Source organism: Balaenoptera ricei, chromosome 14 (genome assembly GCF_028023285.1).
Source record: "Balaenoptera ricei isolate mBalRic1 chromosome 14, mBalRic1.hap2, whole genome shotgun sequence".
Classification (NCBI taxonomy): Eukaryota; Metazoa; Chordata; class Mammalia; order Artiodactyla; family Balaenopteridae; genus Balaenoptera; species Balaenoptera ricei.
In genome coordinates this window covers 91888068-91905448 of record NC_082652.1, presented here as the reverse complement: position 1 = coordinate 91905448, position 17381 = coordinate 91888068, and the positions used below count along the sequence as shown (strand labels likewise).

At 46.4% G+C, this 17381-nt stretch overlaps 1 protein-coding gene across 9 annotated transcripts in view; it reads right to left on the bottom strand.

Moving 5' to 3' along the window:
- Nucleotides 1-17381, bottom strand: part of ZNF236 (zinc finger protein 236) — a 98976-nt gene that overhangs the window by 16291 nt on the left and 65304 nt on the right. For all 9 annotated transcript variants that reach the window (XM_059895618.1, XM_059895609.1, XM_059895610.1 and 6 more), the window contains 7 exons: nucleotides 15567-15849; nucleotides 13245-13348; nucleotides 11117-11482; nucleotides 10205-10350; nucleotides 9873-10113; nucleotides 9307-9486; nucleotides 6392-6547 (listed from right to left, as the gene is read on the bottom strand). In XM_059895618.1, coding sequence (XP_059751601.1) covers nucleotides 6392-6547; nucleotides 9307-9486; nucleotides 9873-10113; nucleotides 10205-10350; nucleotides 11117-11482; nucleotides 13245-13348; nucleotides 15567-15849 — 1476 coding nt within the window. The remainder of the gene's footprint in view (nucleotides 1-6391; nucleotides 6548-9306; nucleotides 9487-9872; nucleotides 10114-10204; nucleotides 10351-11116; nucleotides 11483-13244; nucleotides 13349-15566; nucleotides 15850-17381) is intronic.

The window sequence follows — 17381 nt, the reverse complement described above, 5'->3', positions numbered from 1 at the left end:
AGCAGAAGGAAAGAAATCATAAAGATTAGATCAGAAATAAACGAAAAAGAAATCAAGGAAACAATAGCAAAGATCAATAAAACTAAAAGCTGATTCTTTGAGAAGATAAACAAAATTGATAAACCATTAGGCAGACTCATCAAGAAAAAAAGGGAGAAGACTCAAATCAACAGAATTAGAAAAGAAAAAGGAGAAGTAACAACTGACACTGCAGAAAAACAAAGGATCATGAGAGATTACTACAAGCAACTCTATGCCAATAAAATGGACAACCTGGAAGAAATGCACACATTCTTAGAAAAGCACAACCTTCCGAGACTGAACCAGGAAGAAATAGAAAATATAAACAGACCAATCACAAGCATTGAAATTGAGACTGTGATTAAAAATCTTCCAGCAAACAAAAGCCCAGGACCAGATGGCTTCACAGGCGAATTCTACCAAACATTTAGAGAAGAGTTAACACCTATCCTTCTCAAACTCTTCCAAAATATAGCAGAGGGAGGAACACTCCCAAACTCATTCTACGAGGCCACCATCACCCTGATACCAAAACCAGACAAAGATGTCACAAAGAAAGAAAACTACAGGCCAATATCACTGATGAACATAGATGCAAAAATACTCCATAAAATACTAGCAAACAGAATCCAACAGCACACTAAAAGGATCATACACCATGATCAAGTGGGGTTCATCCCAGCAATGCAAGGATTCTTCAATATACGCAAATCAATCAATGTGATACACCATATTAACAAATTGAAGGAGAAAAACCATATGATCATCTCAATAGATGCAGAAAAAACTTTCGACAAAATTCAACACCCATTTATGATAAAACCTCTCCAGAAAGTAGGCATAGAGGGAACTTACCTCAACATAATAAAGGCCGTATATGACAAACCCACAGCCAACATCATTATTAATGGTGAAAAACTGAAACCATCTCCACTGAGATCAGGAAAAAGACAAGGTTGTCCACCCTCACCACTATTATTCAACATAGTTTTGGAAGTTTTAGCCACAGCCATCAGAGATGAAAAAGAAATAAAAAGAATCCAAATCGGAAAAGAAGAAGTAAAGCTGTCACTGTTTGCAGATGACATGATACTATACACAGAGAATCCTAAAGATGCTACCAGAAAACTCCTAGAGCTAATCAATGAATCTGGTAAAGTAGCAGGATGCAAACTTAATGCACAGAAATCTCTTGCATTCCTACACACCAATGATGAAAAATCTGAAAGAGAAATTAAGGAAACACTCCCATTTACCACTGCCACAAAAAGAATAAAACACCTAGGAATAAACCTACCCAAGGAGACAAAAGACCTGTATGCAGAAAACTATAAGACACTGATGAAAGAAATTAAGGATGATACAAACAGATGGAGAGATATACCATGTTCTTGGATGGGAAGAATCAACATTGTGAAAATGACTATACTACCCAAAGCAATCTACAGATTCAGCGCAATCCCTATCAAACTACCGATGGCATTTTTCACAGAACTAGAACAAAAAACTGCACAATTTGTATGGAAACACAAAAGACCCCGAAGAGCCAAAGCAATCTTGAGAAAGAAAAACGGAGCTAGAGGAATCAGGCTCCCTGACTTCAGAATATACTACAAAGCTACAGTAATCAAGACAGTATGGCACTGGCACAAAAACAGAAATACAGATCAGTGGAACAGGATAGGAAGCCCAGAGATAAACCCACGCACATATGGTCACTTTACCTTTGATAAAGGAGGCAAGAATATACAATGGAGAAAAGACAGCCTCTTCAATAAGTGGTGCTGGGAAAACTGGACAGCTACATGTAAAAGAGTGAAATTAGAACACTCCCTAACACCATACACAAAAATAAACTCAAAATGGATTAAAGACCTAAACATAAGGCCAGACACTATAAAACTCTTAGAGGAAAACCTAGGCAGAACACTCTATGACATAAATCACAGCAAGATCCTTATTGACCCACCTCCTAGAGAAATGGAAATAAAAACAAAAATAAACAAATGGGACCTAATGAAACTTCAAAGCTTTTGCACAGCAAAGGAAACCATAAACAAGACGAAAAGACAACCCTCAGAATGGGAGAAAATATTTGCAAATGAAGCAACTGACAAAGGACTAATCTCCAAAATTTACAAGCAGCTCATGCAGCTCAATATCAAAAAAACAAACAACCCAATCCAAAAAATGGGCAGAAGACCTAAATAGACATTTCTTCAAAGATATACAGACAGCTATCAAACACATGAAAGAATGCTCAACATCACTAATCATTAGAGAAATGCAAATCAAAACTATAATGAGGTATCACCTTACACCAGTCAGAATGGCCATCATGAAAAAATCTACAAACAGTATGGAGGTTCCTTAAAAAAATAAAAATAGAACTACCACATGACCCAGCAATCCCACTACTGGGCATATACCCTGAGAAAACCATAATTCAAAAAAAGTCATGTACCACAATGTTCACTGCAGCTCTATTTACAACAGCCAGGACATGGAAGCAACCTAAGTGTCCATCGACAGATGAATGGATAAAGAAGATGTGGCACATATATATAATGGAATATTACTCAGCCATAAAAAGAAACGAAATTGAGTTATTTGTAGTGAGGTGGATGGACCCAGACATCCACAGACAGACCTCTGTCTGTCACAGAGAGTGAAGTAAGTCAGAAAGAGAAAAAATACCGTATGCTAATACATATATATGGAATCTTAAAAAAAAAAAAAAAAAGGTTCTGAAGAACCTAGGGTCAGGACAGGAATAAAGATGCAGATGTAGAGAATGGACCTGAGGACACGGGGAGGAGGGAAGGGTAAGCTGGGACGAAGTGAGAGAGTGGCATGGACATATACACACTACCAAATGTAAAACAGATAGCTAGTGGGAAGCAGCCGCATAGCACAGGGAGATCAGCTTGGTGCTTTGTGACCACCTAGAGGGGTGGGATAGGGAGGGTGGGAGGGAGACGCAAGAGGGAGGAGGTATGGGGATGTATGTATATGTATAGCTGACTCACTCTGTTATACAGCAGAAACTAACACACCATTGTAAAGCAATTATACTCCAATAAAGATGTTTAAAAATAAATAAATAAATAAATAAATAAATAAATAAATAAATAAATAAAGTATTCCAAAATCAAAAAAACAGAGGGACTCAGGTAAGAACAAAAAGACAATGTTAAATTCCTTAAAAAGCTGTGCTAAATTTCAAGCCTCTACTAATAATAACTTTCTGCCTCTGAAAGGGTACTTACAGCATACTTGCCCATTTTCTAGGAAAGCCCTTTGTCATGGGTGTTACCTGGATCGGATCTGGAAATGGCCTTCAAACCCATATCACACACCTGAACAAAAGCACATGCTTTCGTTCTGGATGTGAAATTCTGACTCATCGGGGCACATCGATTTATTTGTAAATCCCTAAATGGTAACAGCCTACCTCCAACTAAGGCGCAAAGAGCGCAAAAGCTGCCCTAGAAGCTGCAGCCCCCCACATCCTGCTCACACAGAGAGTTAACGACGACAACCACGCGCACAGTCACCATGCTCTGATCAAGGGCCTGCAACATGGCTTTTACCGGGTGACACTGAAAGTTTGTATTTTGGTGCTCATCTTAGAAGAGTCATGTTCAATCTCAAAGTCATTTCAATTTCAGTTCTTATTGGTGTGGCCTGAAGCTCAGCCTGGGGCTGACTGATTCTAAGATAAATGTTGCCCATTAAGATGCAATCTCTTGACAATAGGATATAGATGAAATCAGCTACTTAATTATAACTAGCACTAGTGGAATACGCAAACCTCTCTAAAAACATCTGCCTAGAGTCAAGGACTGAGTGGTTCAGTGTATGAAGAACGGTTTCCTATATTCAGGGTTATTCAAAGACCCCAAAGGTGTCTGAGATTGTAATACAACTGAGTTGCTTATATAAAATTAATCCTGTATTTATAATAACTGATACTACATTATTAAACACATGTTCTTTAATGTTCTTGAGCACATCTTTTATTTTCTAATATCATCAAACTCCTGAAAAAAAATTTTTTTAATAAGGTACCAAATTAAGCTAAAGTGGCATCAAAAAAGAAAAGAAGAGAAAAGTTCTCAGCTGGCTCTACAACAGTAAGTCTAAAGAGAAAAAAAAATTATATCAGAAGAAAGGGGCATGCGTGTTGTTTTTAAAGAAACATCAGTGCATGGCATACAGGAGCCCTGTACACAACTGACCGCTCTTCCCCTGCCTGTGAGACCGTCACTCTGTATCTGTGGAGGCAGATGTACAAGGTGGAACACCTAATGTCTGACTCACAGAAGAGAGAGGTTTTACAAAATGCAGGTGGCCAGAACAGAGCCCTCTGCGTTCCTGGGCTCTCCCTCCATCCCCTTCTCCATTCTGATCAGAACATCATCAACTTTAAGTAATCTGCTGTACCAGCGAACGTCCAGGGTCACCAAGTAGTGCAAAACACCCCTCCATTTAAAGGGAAACACCTAAAACTCTCCTTGTCTTTCCATCAATTTGCCCAGGACTCACTACAGACATGAAGCAGGGCTTCCAAGGAGACATAAGATTCCACCACCTACAGCCAGTTTACTCCTCAGGGAAGCAGGAGGCGGGGAGAGCCTGACCTCTCAACATTCCAGGACAGAGATCCCCACCAGAGCGTGACACCACTCATTCGGGCCAAACACAAGAGACACATCTTCATGTCGCAACACGCACCACGCACCGCGCACCACGCAGGGTGGCAGAGGTGATCAGAACCCTAGAGGTGATAAGAAAGAACGCAGTGTCTAGTCCTTTACAAAAAGATACAAACTAAGACTTTCAGGAAACAGCTGCAGAAACAAGTTTGCTATGTAACTTGAGTAGTACATGATATACTGTAGATGTCTTACCTATTACAGGCTAAATTATAATCTGAAAGTACTAGCTTTCACAGCCAATTAGAATATAAAACAAAGTTCCCCTTAATTGCAAACAAAACAAAAAGACTCTCATTTCAAATTAATAAGTAAAAGAATTCAGTTCTGGGATACAATTTTCTTAGAGCCCCAAAATTAAACAAGCAAACCGACGCAGGAGGGACAGAGTTAAGACCAAAGTAGAGACAGGAAAACACGGAGAGCAGTGGTACAGTGGAAACGATCATCGGCCAGAACTCCAGATTGTGGATCTGCCCAGATCCGCCAGCACGAGATTCCAACAAGGCTCTTGGCCACCTGAGTGTCAGCGTACCCTTCAGCAGAGGAGGGGGCGGACAGGAAGTCCCTCAGGGCCCTGAGCGGAATCTGACTGTGTGCCGCTGCCTCAGCTCAGCGCCTGCTCCAGTTCAGCAAGTCCCCACCCTGCAGCACCGGCAGCTCCATCGGGCCCGCGCTCGCGGGGGAGAAACGACCCCCCACGGCCAGAGCTCCCGCCTCGGGAGGCCGCCCCCACCGGGTCAGCCCCCCCACCCCCCGCAGACGTGCTCCCTGGACGCCCTTCTCCCCTTTATGTATCGCTACTGCCATGATTCTACACTGACTTACGGGTTCTTCAATAAACGTCTGCTCTATTCGCTTCTAGGATCCAAAATGCAAGGGGACCGTAGTTGCCTTGTTCAACATTGCACACCCAGATTTAGTATACTTCTTACCATACAGTATGCACCACAATCTTTTGTGAATAGAAGAATTACTGGATAAGAAAGTATTTCAATTAAGCACGAAAAAAAGTCTAGCTGGGGGTACAAACATTATCTAAAGATTAAATTCTTTTTCTCAAAAAATGATATACAGAGTTGGAAAATAAAAAGGGCTAAGAAAGTAATGAAATCTCTACAAGGTAAGGAAAACAGATATGTCATGCTCAACTGTTAATGTTTACTTATGAAGCTGTGACTTATTTTACTGGAGCTCTTTTACTTTTATTTTTTATTAAAGCCTATATTTCAAAACCTTAGTAAGATGCCTTCTTTTAATTCTGCCATCCTACATTCAGCTGGCGCCCAAACATTCCCACCGCAGGGCACAAAGTAACGAGCCAGAGGCACTTTCAGCCTGGGTGACACGGGGACAGCTTTGTGACTTGCAGACATACACAATGCCTTGCATATTTGAATAAGATTATTTACCTTTGTTCTTTAGAAGGTGGAAACAACCTTAAAAGGTTAATAACACTCGAGACAGCTCTGTGTCCTAGAATTATACATAAGCCACTAATCATCACAGAATCACATCAAACGTATTAGAACATGCAGTTGACACACTCGTCACGCGAGAAGACAGGTGACTTCTCTCCGCTGACCAGGTGCAGAGCCCTATAACTATGAAACGTTATGAAGCCTCTCGTGGCTCAATCATTAGCTGCATACCTGAAGCGTTTAATGTTGCACTCTGTGAGAGAAGTTGATCATTGCTTATGGTCAAGGTGGCACCCGTAGATTGATTATTGATTGCAGGTGCTGATAATCTTATGCTTCCGTTCAGTTCACTACTTCCATTAGAACTGTGCTGTATAAGATCTTGACCTAAACAGAAATTAATACTGTGATATCTGAAAGTAACACGTTAATTCACATACTGGCAAGTATGTTAAACATATAATAACATCCTTTTAAAAGTGAAAGCTATTTCATTTTTAATACTATTTAAAGAGAAAAAAAAATGAAAATAAGACCAAGAAATACATTTCCCAAAAGGAAACTATTTGTTCACACTTTTTAAGCTATAAAATAGTTTTTAAGTGCTTCTTAAGAGTTCTACTTTAACCCAGCATTTAGGCACTTAGAGCTACACACTTTGTTGAATTAAATTTAAACCGAATTGGAAATACTTCCAAACATGGTGGACCCCCAGCTGCAGCATCGAGGGGCACGAGGGAGGGTACCAAGGCCTCCCTTGCGGCAGCGGTGGCCACTACAGGTCTCCTGAGGGAGGGTCACTGCCCCACGGCGCTCTGGACGCGCACAGCAGGCTCAAACACGCCGTGATGTCTGTACTCCCACCGAGAGACATGGGCTTCTGTCAGCTTCATTAGCTTGTAACCTTTACATTACAGCATAATTGTACAATGTAATCAGATAGTATGGAAACAGAGGAACATGAAAATTAAAAACCCGAGCTGTTTCAATGAAAACCAAAAGGCAAAAGGATGCTGCACTCAGCTTCATAATCACCAACACCCTCATGCCACGCTAGAGAAACAGAACTGGGGAATGAGGCTGTGCAACAGGGGTGGAAATGTGGGCAAAATAAAACGTGCAGAACTCCTACCAGCAGAGCAGACCCATTTTCAAAGACCTGCGGATAAATGCTCAAAATCGTGTAGGCATCATTTTTCTGACTCTCTGCTTGATGTGGCTTTTTATTAATAACTAAAGACATCAGGTAAGAGGACTTTTACTGTACAAGATAACTGGGGGAGACTGAGGACTCTCCTCACCTTTTACCCAATGTCTAACTTTTTTCCCAAACAGCTTATGAATTGCTAAAGGTCTGTACACCTTAATTGAAGTAATATTTGCATTCTAGCATTCATAAGCATTTATAATTCTGTGCATTCATGGAAAAAAGAGCATTCTACAAAATAACCGAAAATTTCTATAGCATAGCTAGATGCTTTCCACAGGTGACCACAAATTAAAAGTTTTTCTAGACTTCTCAGAATGGGATAAGAAAATGTTGAGTTAGGAGTCCCCACAGCCAATTCTCATTACACACAATAATGAGAAGTAAAGGAATAAGAAATCTTAAGCCCAGAGTTTGGGCAACCCTTATTTCATCAACTGACAAAGATTTCTCCTAGGATAACCCTTTTAAGCTATTTTTTTTTTAATTGCAGTTATATTCACCTAATACACTAAAAATTAACAATAAAATAACTAAATGACCGATAATAGGAAAACATGGGAGAAACAGAAGTACAAGCCACAAACACAAAAACACATTTGCCGAACTATAAACAAGAATCCCACATTATGTGCTTTTTGTATAGGACTAGCACAACCCCTCAAATATTGAGATTATGCAAAAAAAGTTAATTCGATCAACAAAACAGCTTTCTGAAAATAACTCTTCCATGTTTCCAACATTAAAATTCAAATATATATGTATATATATATATAAATACACATATATTAAATAAAAAAGAAGAAAGTTAGTGAATTAGATAAAATTCAAAGTTAATTTCTGCTGCCTGTTAGCATCTAAAAACCACTGCGTGTCATCGAGAAGCAAAGCTCCATCCAGGAATAGTTCCTCAAACTTCTCACATAAATTGAAAGGAATAAAGACACCCCTTAAGAAAGAAAGCTTTTGGTTTTCTTCTCAATAACTCCTCTTTCTTTTCCAATCATGGTTTTTGCAGAAATCTCAGGCAACAGAGGTAATAACTACACTGACCACTCACACGGCTGTCGGCCCAGTGTTCCAGCCGCCGCCATACTGTGTCTCCAGGGAGGTTATTTTGACCCCAGCAAAACGTTTTTCTTTTCTTTTCTTTTTTTTTTTAAAAAACCAACAGTCTCATAAGGTTGTTGTGAGACTTAAATGAGTTACTATTTGTCAGTCACTAGAATAGGACCTGGTGCACTGCCAGGGTCAGAAAGACTGTCGCTGAATTTCAGAACCACTCAGTTAACATGAAGAGCTCACAGCTAAGAGCCGCGTGGGCAAAACGCACCTGTGAAATATGCTCCAAGCTCACTCAGATGAGAACATACTGTGAGAATTAATGCTCTGTAAGGGGAAGAAGTGACGTGAGCATCACAGGCCTGGACCAGGGAACACATTAGCTGGTGACTCACGCGGAGGATCAGCTCGCCAACCTCGGTGGCCTGGGCTGCCAAAGGGTGTCTTCCACCCACTTATCTAGTTGTCGATGTTCTACCATAATTTTCTACATAATCTGAGAAGAATTCTGAAAAGGTCAGGGGGGTAGGTATCTGTAATCTCCTAGTGTAACCACTTATACCAATTCAACTCCTTTAGCTCAAAGGAGCATGGTAAGAATTATGAAGCCATGGTTTTCTACTCTTGGCTAAACAAAATATATTTGACAAAGCTAACTGGCTCAAACTGGACGTGCCATGAGGAACCACCATGTTTAATCCCTGGTATCAGATGGGAACTGCAGGATATCATTCTCACTAAACTGGAGTTTCTCACATAAATTACAAACACTTCCTGAGGCACTGGATTTAGGCAAAGCTCAGTCTTGCAGGAAAAAGATACAAAAAAGAGTTACCTAAACTGCAGGTGAAAGGATTTAAAAAATTTTAAGACTAACCGGAGATGGTCAGGGTAATTTCCTGCGGCGACCCCGAGGACGACGCAGCGGTGGGCCCAGCAGCCTGCGCCAGCACCTGGCTCAGGCTCGAGTTGTTAATGGTCAGGGTGATCTCGTGGGGGCCACTGGAGGTGGACACCAGGCCTTGTGATGTCATCACCTGAGAGAGGTCTTGCGTCCCTGGTCATCGTTATAAAACAGAACAAAGCTGGGCTTAAAAAAATAATCATTTCCTCCTTTTTCATATTAAAATATTTTAGTGCAACTGTTACTTTAAAAAGAGAAGGATTTAAAATACAGTGTCATCTCTAATTCCTTCAACTAAAATGATTTAAAAACAAACAAACAAACAAAAAGCCTTATGCGGTTCCATGAATGCAATAATCTCTGTGCATATACTGACTAAACATCACTTATCATCAGAAAAGCTTATTCTTAGGACATTTATTCGTTAAGCTTTATGAAGAGAAAAAAACAGCATCCCAGTGTCCCCAAACCAAATCTGTGACTGTCAGCAGCGAGCCAAAACTCCAGCTGTCACACTCAACCGAAGCGGCAGCTCTTACCACTGCTGCTGGTGGTCAGCACGGAATCCTGCTCCGAGAGCGGGCCTATGGTCAGGTTGGCAGACGTCACCGTGGGCTGCAAGGACAGGCCTGAGATGGGCTGGAGGACCACACTGGCCGGGACCGTACTGTCTGGTGTCTGAAGGGAGCTGTGCTGCGGGGCCAGGCCGGGCTCCGAGGTCGGCTGCGGAGCAAGCAGGTTACCCTGCTGTAGCGTCTGCTGCAGGACGCTTGGGTCAATCTGAAAGCACAGAGATTGTTGTGATGGAAATGTCACGCTGAGTGTGACTCACACCACCTGAAAGCACAGAAAAGCCTGGCGGGCGTCGCACCTGTAGCGTGATATTATTAATGCTGGAAGCGTCGATCCCAGAGATTTGAACGCTGGGTGCAACCAAGTTAGCAGCCAGCTGTAACTGTATGCCCTCGAGGGTGGCCAGGCTTCCATCTGTCAAAGACACTGTCCAGTCGCCACCAGCTGCAGAGGAAGAACAGGAATGACTGCGTACCAGACACTTTCTCAAACAGGAAAAACGCACTGGGTTTCTAAATACAGAAGTTCTAAATACATATCGACATGACCTAGCTAACAAATACTAATATTTACTTTACACAGGCACGTACATATCTAATTTAATCGTCACAAAACAAACCTTGTGAAATAGAAAATAATATTATCCATTTTAAACACATCAGGAAACTAGGCTCAAAGAGATCACACTGAGTAGCCCAAGATTTAAAACAACGCTATTATTTTGTCTTATTATGCTTTAATGGCGCCATGGGTCACGAAACTGAAAGAAAGCCACTTAAGATGTCCAGTAGCTATTAACAGTTGCTACGTTATTTGTGAGTGCACAAAAAACCCAACTGACTAAAATTTAATGCTTTTCAAATACTGTGTGACCCAAGAGCAATTGGATAACTCTCGTATATGAAAAACAAGGTTCACGGGTAGCTATAAATTACGTCTCGCTATTAAGTTTGTGAGAATACTAAAAAGGAAACAGGTTTAAGCCCATCAAACTACACAAAGAGCTGAAGCGTGAAATGCAGAAGTGACGTTAGAAAGAATGGGAAACGGAAAGGCAGCTGCGTCTGGAAGTCAGGACTTCAACCTCCCGCGGCCCCGCGGGAAACCCTCAGGAAGGGCAGTGTCCTGAGGCTGAAGGTCGCGCCGCCCCCGCCCCCCCCCCCCCCAAATCCCGGCGTCGACAGCCCTGGTGCCTGTCAGCCCTACTCACCGGACACGGAGGCGGGAAGGACGGCCTGGCCCAGCAGGCCCTGCTGCAGCAGACTCTGGTCCAGCTGCCCCGCCAGCACGGGGCTGTTCATGATGAACACGCTGGGGTCGGAGGAGGGCGGAGGGGGCGCGCTCACGGGCTGCGGCCCTTCCGGCGGCCCCCGGGGCCCGGGCTTCCTGGCTTTCTTGGGGTCCGGTTTGTAGTGAAACTGCATGTGAGTCTTCCTCCGCCCAGACGTGCGGAAACGCAGCTCACAGTGGGGACACTTGAACGGCTTTGCTCCTGTGTGCAAACGCATGTGGACCTTCAGGCTCCCCTTGGTGGAGAAGGCGTTGCTGCAGACGTGGCAGCTGAAGAGCTTCTGACCTGGGAGAAGGAGCCGAGCGTCAGCGGGCCGGCCGAGCGCTCGCCCCCGTCGGCCATCGGCCTGGCTGCCACCGCGCTGCGTCCACCGACCCCCGCGCTCCCCGGGGCCCCTCGCTCCGGAGGGCCGGTGGCTGGAAAACTTAAAAGTAAGCGAAGTTCACTGTCGAGGATCCGAATTCAGTCTTTCCACGACACAGAGGCACGGCGAGCCCTGCCGGAAGCGGGGGCCCGCCCTGCATCTCGGGCTCCGCTCCCTCCCTGATTTTACGAAGCGTGAGCTCACGCCTCACAGGTCTTCTCCTCTGACAAAGGGGAGCCCGAGCTGCCGGCACAGGTGGACGCCGCCTGGCAGACTGCGCTCTGGGCGCACGTGCCCAGCTCCTGGGGCGCCAAGTCCTCTAACACACACGGGCCGCGGGGGGAAGAAGGCCAGGCAGGCGGGACTGGGCGCGGCGTCAGAACCCCTACCCTGCCCTGGAGCCTCTGCAAGGAGAGAGCCCGCCCGTCCCTGTCTCCCTCTCCTGCTCCCGGAAACCAACACGGACTGTGCCCAGGGCCGGGCTCAGCGACTCGCCCTGGGACTGGCGGCGCCTGCTCCCCTCACACTGCTCGGGGCCTCAGAAGTCACCTGAGAGGGAGCCCTGGAAGGTGTCTTCCCAGAGACTTTCTTCCTAGTCCTGACACCCGGGAGCCGACACGGAGGCTTGGTGCGCAGGAGGCGTCCTGAGTGTCGCCGGCACCTGCCACGTGAGCTACCACGCGAGACCCGGGACGCAAAGCTGCTAAGCGGGTCCCTCCCGACCCTCGGCAGCGCCCAGGGCTGCAGGGAGGGTCAAGCACAGATCCTAAGGAAACAACAGAAGAACCGTCCATAGAATAGGCAGCTGAAGGACTTCGTGTATCTGTTTACTGAATTCCACACACGAACCCATCAGAAAAGAATCACAGGGCTTTACGCCTATGTGTGAAATTCCACTTGTACTCCCTTGGTCAATTCTGCTTACGGCCAAAACTTCAGAGTGTAAATTGGTTTGATAATCATAATCCTACACGTCCTAACAACGCTAACATTTACTCCGTGTTTACCAGGTGCTACTTTTACTTTTCTAGGCGATTTAAACTCCCAGCGGGGGGAGTGGGGTGGGGGGGTACTCGTGTTAGCCCCATTTTCCACACGAGGGATGGGCGGGTCAGAGAAGTGGCTCACAAGTGAGGACAGACTCCAACCGGGCAGAGGCCCAGGGCCCGCCTTCTCACCCACGAGGGCACACCGTGCAGAATCAAGAAGCAAAGGTTGAGTACGTTTTACTTAGGATGATTAACCTTCAGTTCCTCACATTAGATGAAGAAAATGGCCATGAAATTTGGACGTTAATTGTTCTCCTTTATCAGATTTTCCCCCCACAGAAACAGAATTGCTACCCGGTAAGTGTAATCAGATTTGGGAAATCCCCAGTTTTCACAAAATTTCAACAAACTGAATCTTTGGCCTGAATGAGACTAAAAGTTAATCTTTCTAACACAGGTATTTAACTCTGAGTGAGACAACTTATAACGCCACATCTGAGACCTAGATCCTTTCCTTTGGTGTCAGAGATCACTTTCTCCATGTTGGGAATCACAAATCTTCTATATTCATTTCTTCGTGGCTCCTGATTTTTAAGCTTCCTATCATCTTGAAAGTATGTGTGCAAAATACAGAGGAACAAGTATAAAGTGCTGTCGGAAGGCATCTACCAACAGTGCAGGTGTTTGTTCTTACCTGTGTGAGTCTTCACGTGGCAGTCTAGGGTAGATTTAACAGTGAAACTCTTCCCACATTCATCGCATTTATATGGCTTTTCTCCAGTGTGGATTCGAACATGCCTAGCCAGAAAGCATTTGCAATTAAGTGTCTTTCTTTTTAACTTTATACGCATTTACAAACAACTTCATGATTTAAAATTTATAGCTATCCATATAAATAAAAATTATGCGTGACTATGTACTGAATAAATTTAGCAAAACTTTTAAGCTTCACTCTATATAAATAATACCATAAACAAATCCACAAGACAACAAAGTAATCTGCAAGACCAATGAAAACAAGGCTAACTTTCTTGAAAACCAAAGAGAATCTTACAAATCAGCAGTAAGACAAGAAATATCACAGTAGAAAAACAGGCAACACACAGGCAGCGTAGAGAAGAAACACACGCACCCAAATGCCACATGAAAAGGTATTCCCTAGACTCAGAATTTAAAAGGAGCACGTTAAAATGACAAGCCACCCCTTTCCTATCAGTCTGATGATGACCCACCGTCGGCTGGGTGGCCTGGGAGCAGGTGCTCAGAGGCTGGGGGATGTAAGCGGCACAGCCCTCGAGGCCAGTGGGTGTGTCCATCAGCACTGACCCCGGGCGCCCACACAGGTGCACACAGAGCACAGGACAGTGGGGCTGGCCTAGTGCTTCCACACTGAAAACTAGGCAGTCATCAACAGGGGTCTGGGATGCCCACACGACAGAACAAGACGTCGCGATGAAGGATGAAAGAGGTGGGCAGGTACTGACAAAGTTGTCTGAGACCCCACGATATGTAAAAATTAAACCAAGACCAGAACTGCAGAAGTTAATGCTGACGTATGTGTAGACATTTCTGAAAAAACACACAGAAGAAACTGCTGATAGCGCTTGTCTCTGGGGAGGGGAAAGTTCTCCCTTCATTGCCTCCTCCGCTGTTTTCGGGCCTGGTTCGCTTCACCAGGACACCTGTCCAGCACACAGTGGGGGCAGCTGAGCCTCGAAGGATTGTTAAATGAAGGACAGAAGGAGAAGGCAGGTGGGCTGCCAGCCGCAGCAGGCTTCTGGTTTCCAGGAGCACCTGCCGCCTCGCCCCCTCACGGGGGTGCAGGCGCCAGCAGTCCCGCCTCCGGGGCTCACCTGCTGGCCCGGCTGGCTGCTCGTCAGCACCGCCCGCCGGCCACGCGCTGCAGGCCTTCACAGCGGCGAGAGGACGCCCCCATCCACGATTCGCACCCCTGCCTCCCGCTGGGGCCCTGCCCCTCCCCACAGCCAGCGCGCTGCTCCCCTGTGGCCCCCGCCCGGTCCTCTCCGTAGCGGAAGGTTCCAGCGTCTCACTCTCGGCCTCGGAGTCACGCCGTCATCTTCGTAGCTCGTTCCTCCTCCCCACCCACCGGGACACGACGCCGTCTCGGCCCCGCGACCCAGCTCGGCCTGCCGTGCCCACGGCCCCTCGCCCGTCTAGCCGTCCCTCTCTCGCTGGCACACGTCCCTTCCCGGCCGGCAGGAACACAGGGCAGGGGATGCTGGCTGCGCTCACGCGACGGGCACTTCCAGCCTAGCAGCTTCTCGGCGGCCCGCCTGCCCTCCCGTCACGTGCAGGGCTCTGTGCGACAGAGGGGCAGGAAGACGCCCGTTTGGCTTTCCGAAGCCGCCGGCTCTATCACTACCCGCCCTGAAATCCCGACGGCTCCTCCCTTCAGTCACCCTGTACCCCTCACCCAGCAGCTCCACCTCCTGAGGCTAAAGACGAGCGCCGCCCCGGCCCCCCCGCACCGTGAACGAGAAGCCTCCAAACGCTTGAAGAGAGCGCTGCACTGCGGCCTTCCTTCCTGGGGCCCGGCTGCCGGCTGCCCTCCGCCGCTCCGCCAGACCGCACGCCAATCACCGCCTCGCGGCTGACGTGGCCTCGACCCCCAGCGCTCGGGCCACCGCCCCGTGCGAGCGAGCCTCGCGCCATACGGACCGGTCGCCCAGCGGGGCGGGCAGGCACCCGCTGCTGTTCTGTGCGCCTGCCAGGCTGGGCTCAGCGCCGCGTCTGCCTCAGGAAATGATCTTTAATTCTCTTCTACTGCTACCACCGTCACACAGAAATAAGCGCAAGCAACCCACAGAGCAAGCAAACCTCTAGCTAACGTGCTGAATGAGCTCGCAAGGAAGCCTCAAAGCGCACACGGGCCTGAAACCAGAACTGAGGAAAGGCAGCAGCCGCTCTAGAGGCACCAGGTTCAGACAGCGCAGCAGGGGCTGCAGAGGAGCGCCCAGCCCGCACGTCCACCCGGGCCGCGGGGCCTGCACCGCACCTGACCAGGTCGCTGGGCTTCTTGAAGCTCTTGGGGCAGTAGGAGCAGCAGTTGGCGTGCTTGGGCTCGGCCTCCAGCTCTGCCTGCCTGTCCTTCATCTCGCTGATGCGGTCCTTCTCGGCGGCCGACTGCACCAGCACCTGCTCTGACACGGTGGCACTCTCCTGCGGCCGGATCTTGGCCAGCTGCGCCGTCTCCTCCTCTGTGAAGGTGATGACCTCGGGACGAGCCTTTCTGGACACATTTCTTTCAGAACTGTCTTCCTCTTCCTCCAGACCCATCTCTAAACAAAATGTAGGAAAAAGGATCAAATCCTAATAAAAAAACTAAGTTGTAACAGAACAACTAAAACTAAACATTTAACTTAAATATGTAAGGTTAAAATTAGCAACTCAGTGAGGCTATATTTGGGATGGTAAAGGGTCTTTCCCCACCACTGTCTGTTGAGAAGCTGGTCAGGGCGGAAAGGCCATGCCTCGAGGGAGGGGTCACCGACAAGGGCAGACGCCGTGGCTGCCCGTCTCCTGCCAGCCTTGCCAGCAGGCCGGCAGCGGGCTCCGACAGGGTCAGTGTCCGCACGAGTCAACAGTGCTCATACACACAGACGTTCACTTATCAACACGGGCGCAAAGTGAATTAGCGTAAGAAGATGAGCAGCCCAAAGGAAGAGACCAAACTGATAATTAGCCAACAGCCACCAATTAAAAAGACTTACTGAAAGGGAAAAAAAACACTTAAAAAAACGTATGTTTAAGTGTTCTCTCAGTGAAATGTAAGGATATATTTACATCCATTAAAAAAAAGAATAAGCTGCTGTTAAAATGTAACTGAGAAGGAAAAAAAGGTTTGGCTGGGGACAGGGGACGGGGGACAGGGGGACTTTATTATTCCACAGATGGCTAAAAAATTTTTTTAAAAAACAGCAGAAACACTAAACAGCAAAATGGACGGCGGTCAGAACCAAAACAGTGAACTAAAAAGTGACGGATGGCCCTCCAAGTCGCGCCCCCATCTCAGCACGCTCACTCTGCCACCATCAAGTGCCAAGGGCCTGAGGCGCACAGTGCTGGCCGCAGCACAGACAGGAGCCCAGGCCCCGGGACACCGTGTAAACTATCAACAGCATAACTCACGCTGCGTATGGAACAAGGTCGTTTAAAAAATTTAAAACGCTGTGTGTGCACTGGCGCCATGTGTCAGAATATGCAAGGTGCACGTTCTGTCACTGTAATTTCACTCTGGAACTTGCTAAAAAGAAATCATCTCATAGGTACAAAAAGCATAAGCACAAAATAATCCTCCTGGGATTACTATACTTGGTGTGGGAACTGGGGCCATCAGCTCGTCTACCGTTTAAGTTAGCTTCACGGTATCTCGTGTCGATCAGATGAGAATGTGCGTGGTGAATAAGCACAGCGTCGAGGGTTAAAGCCCCCTGACCGCCAGCTCTTCCTGTTACACTGCAGCACGGGGCAGCCACTGTGCGTCCAGCAACAGGAAACTGTGTAATGAAACACAATGGAATTCCGTGCAGTTGTTAGAACTGATGTACATCCGTGCTCACTAATCTCAAATTCGCCTGTAATAAACACCCATAGACGACAACACTGCATTTAACGTGATTTCCTAATAGGGAATTCAGGTCCACCTACGCGTGCGTACGTGCGTGCGTGGGCGACAGCCTGCCCTGTGCGGGGATGCTGGTATTTTGGTGCCTGGTGACCAGTGAGGTAAGAAGTTTTCCTCTTCGTGCCTCCCTGAATCTTTCTTTCAAAGAGCAAATTATGATTGCTTTCATAATCAGAAAATGAAATA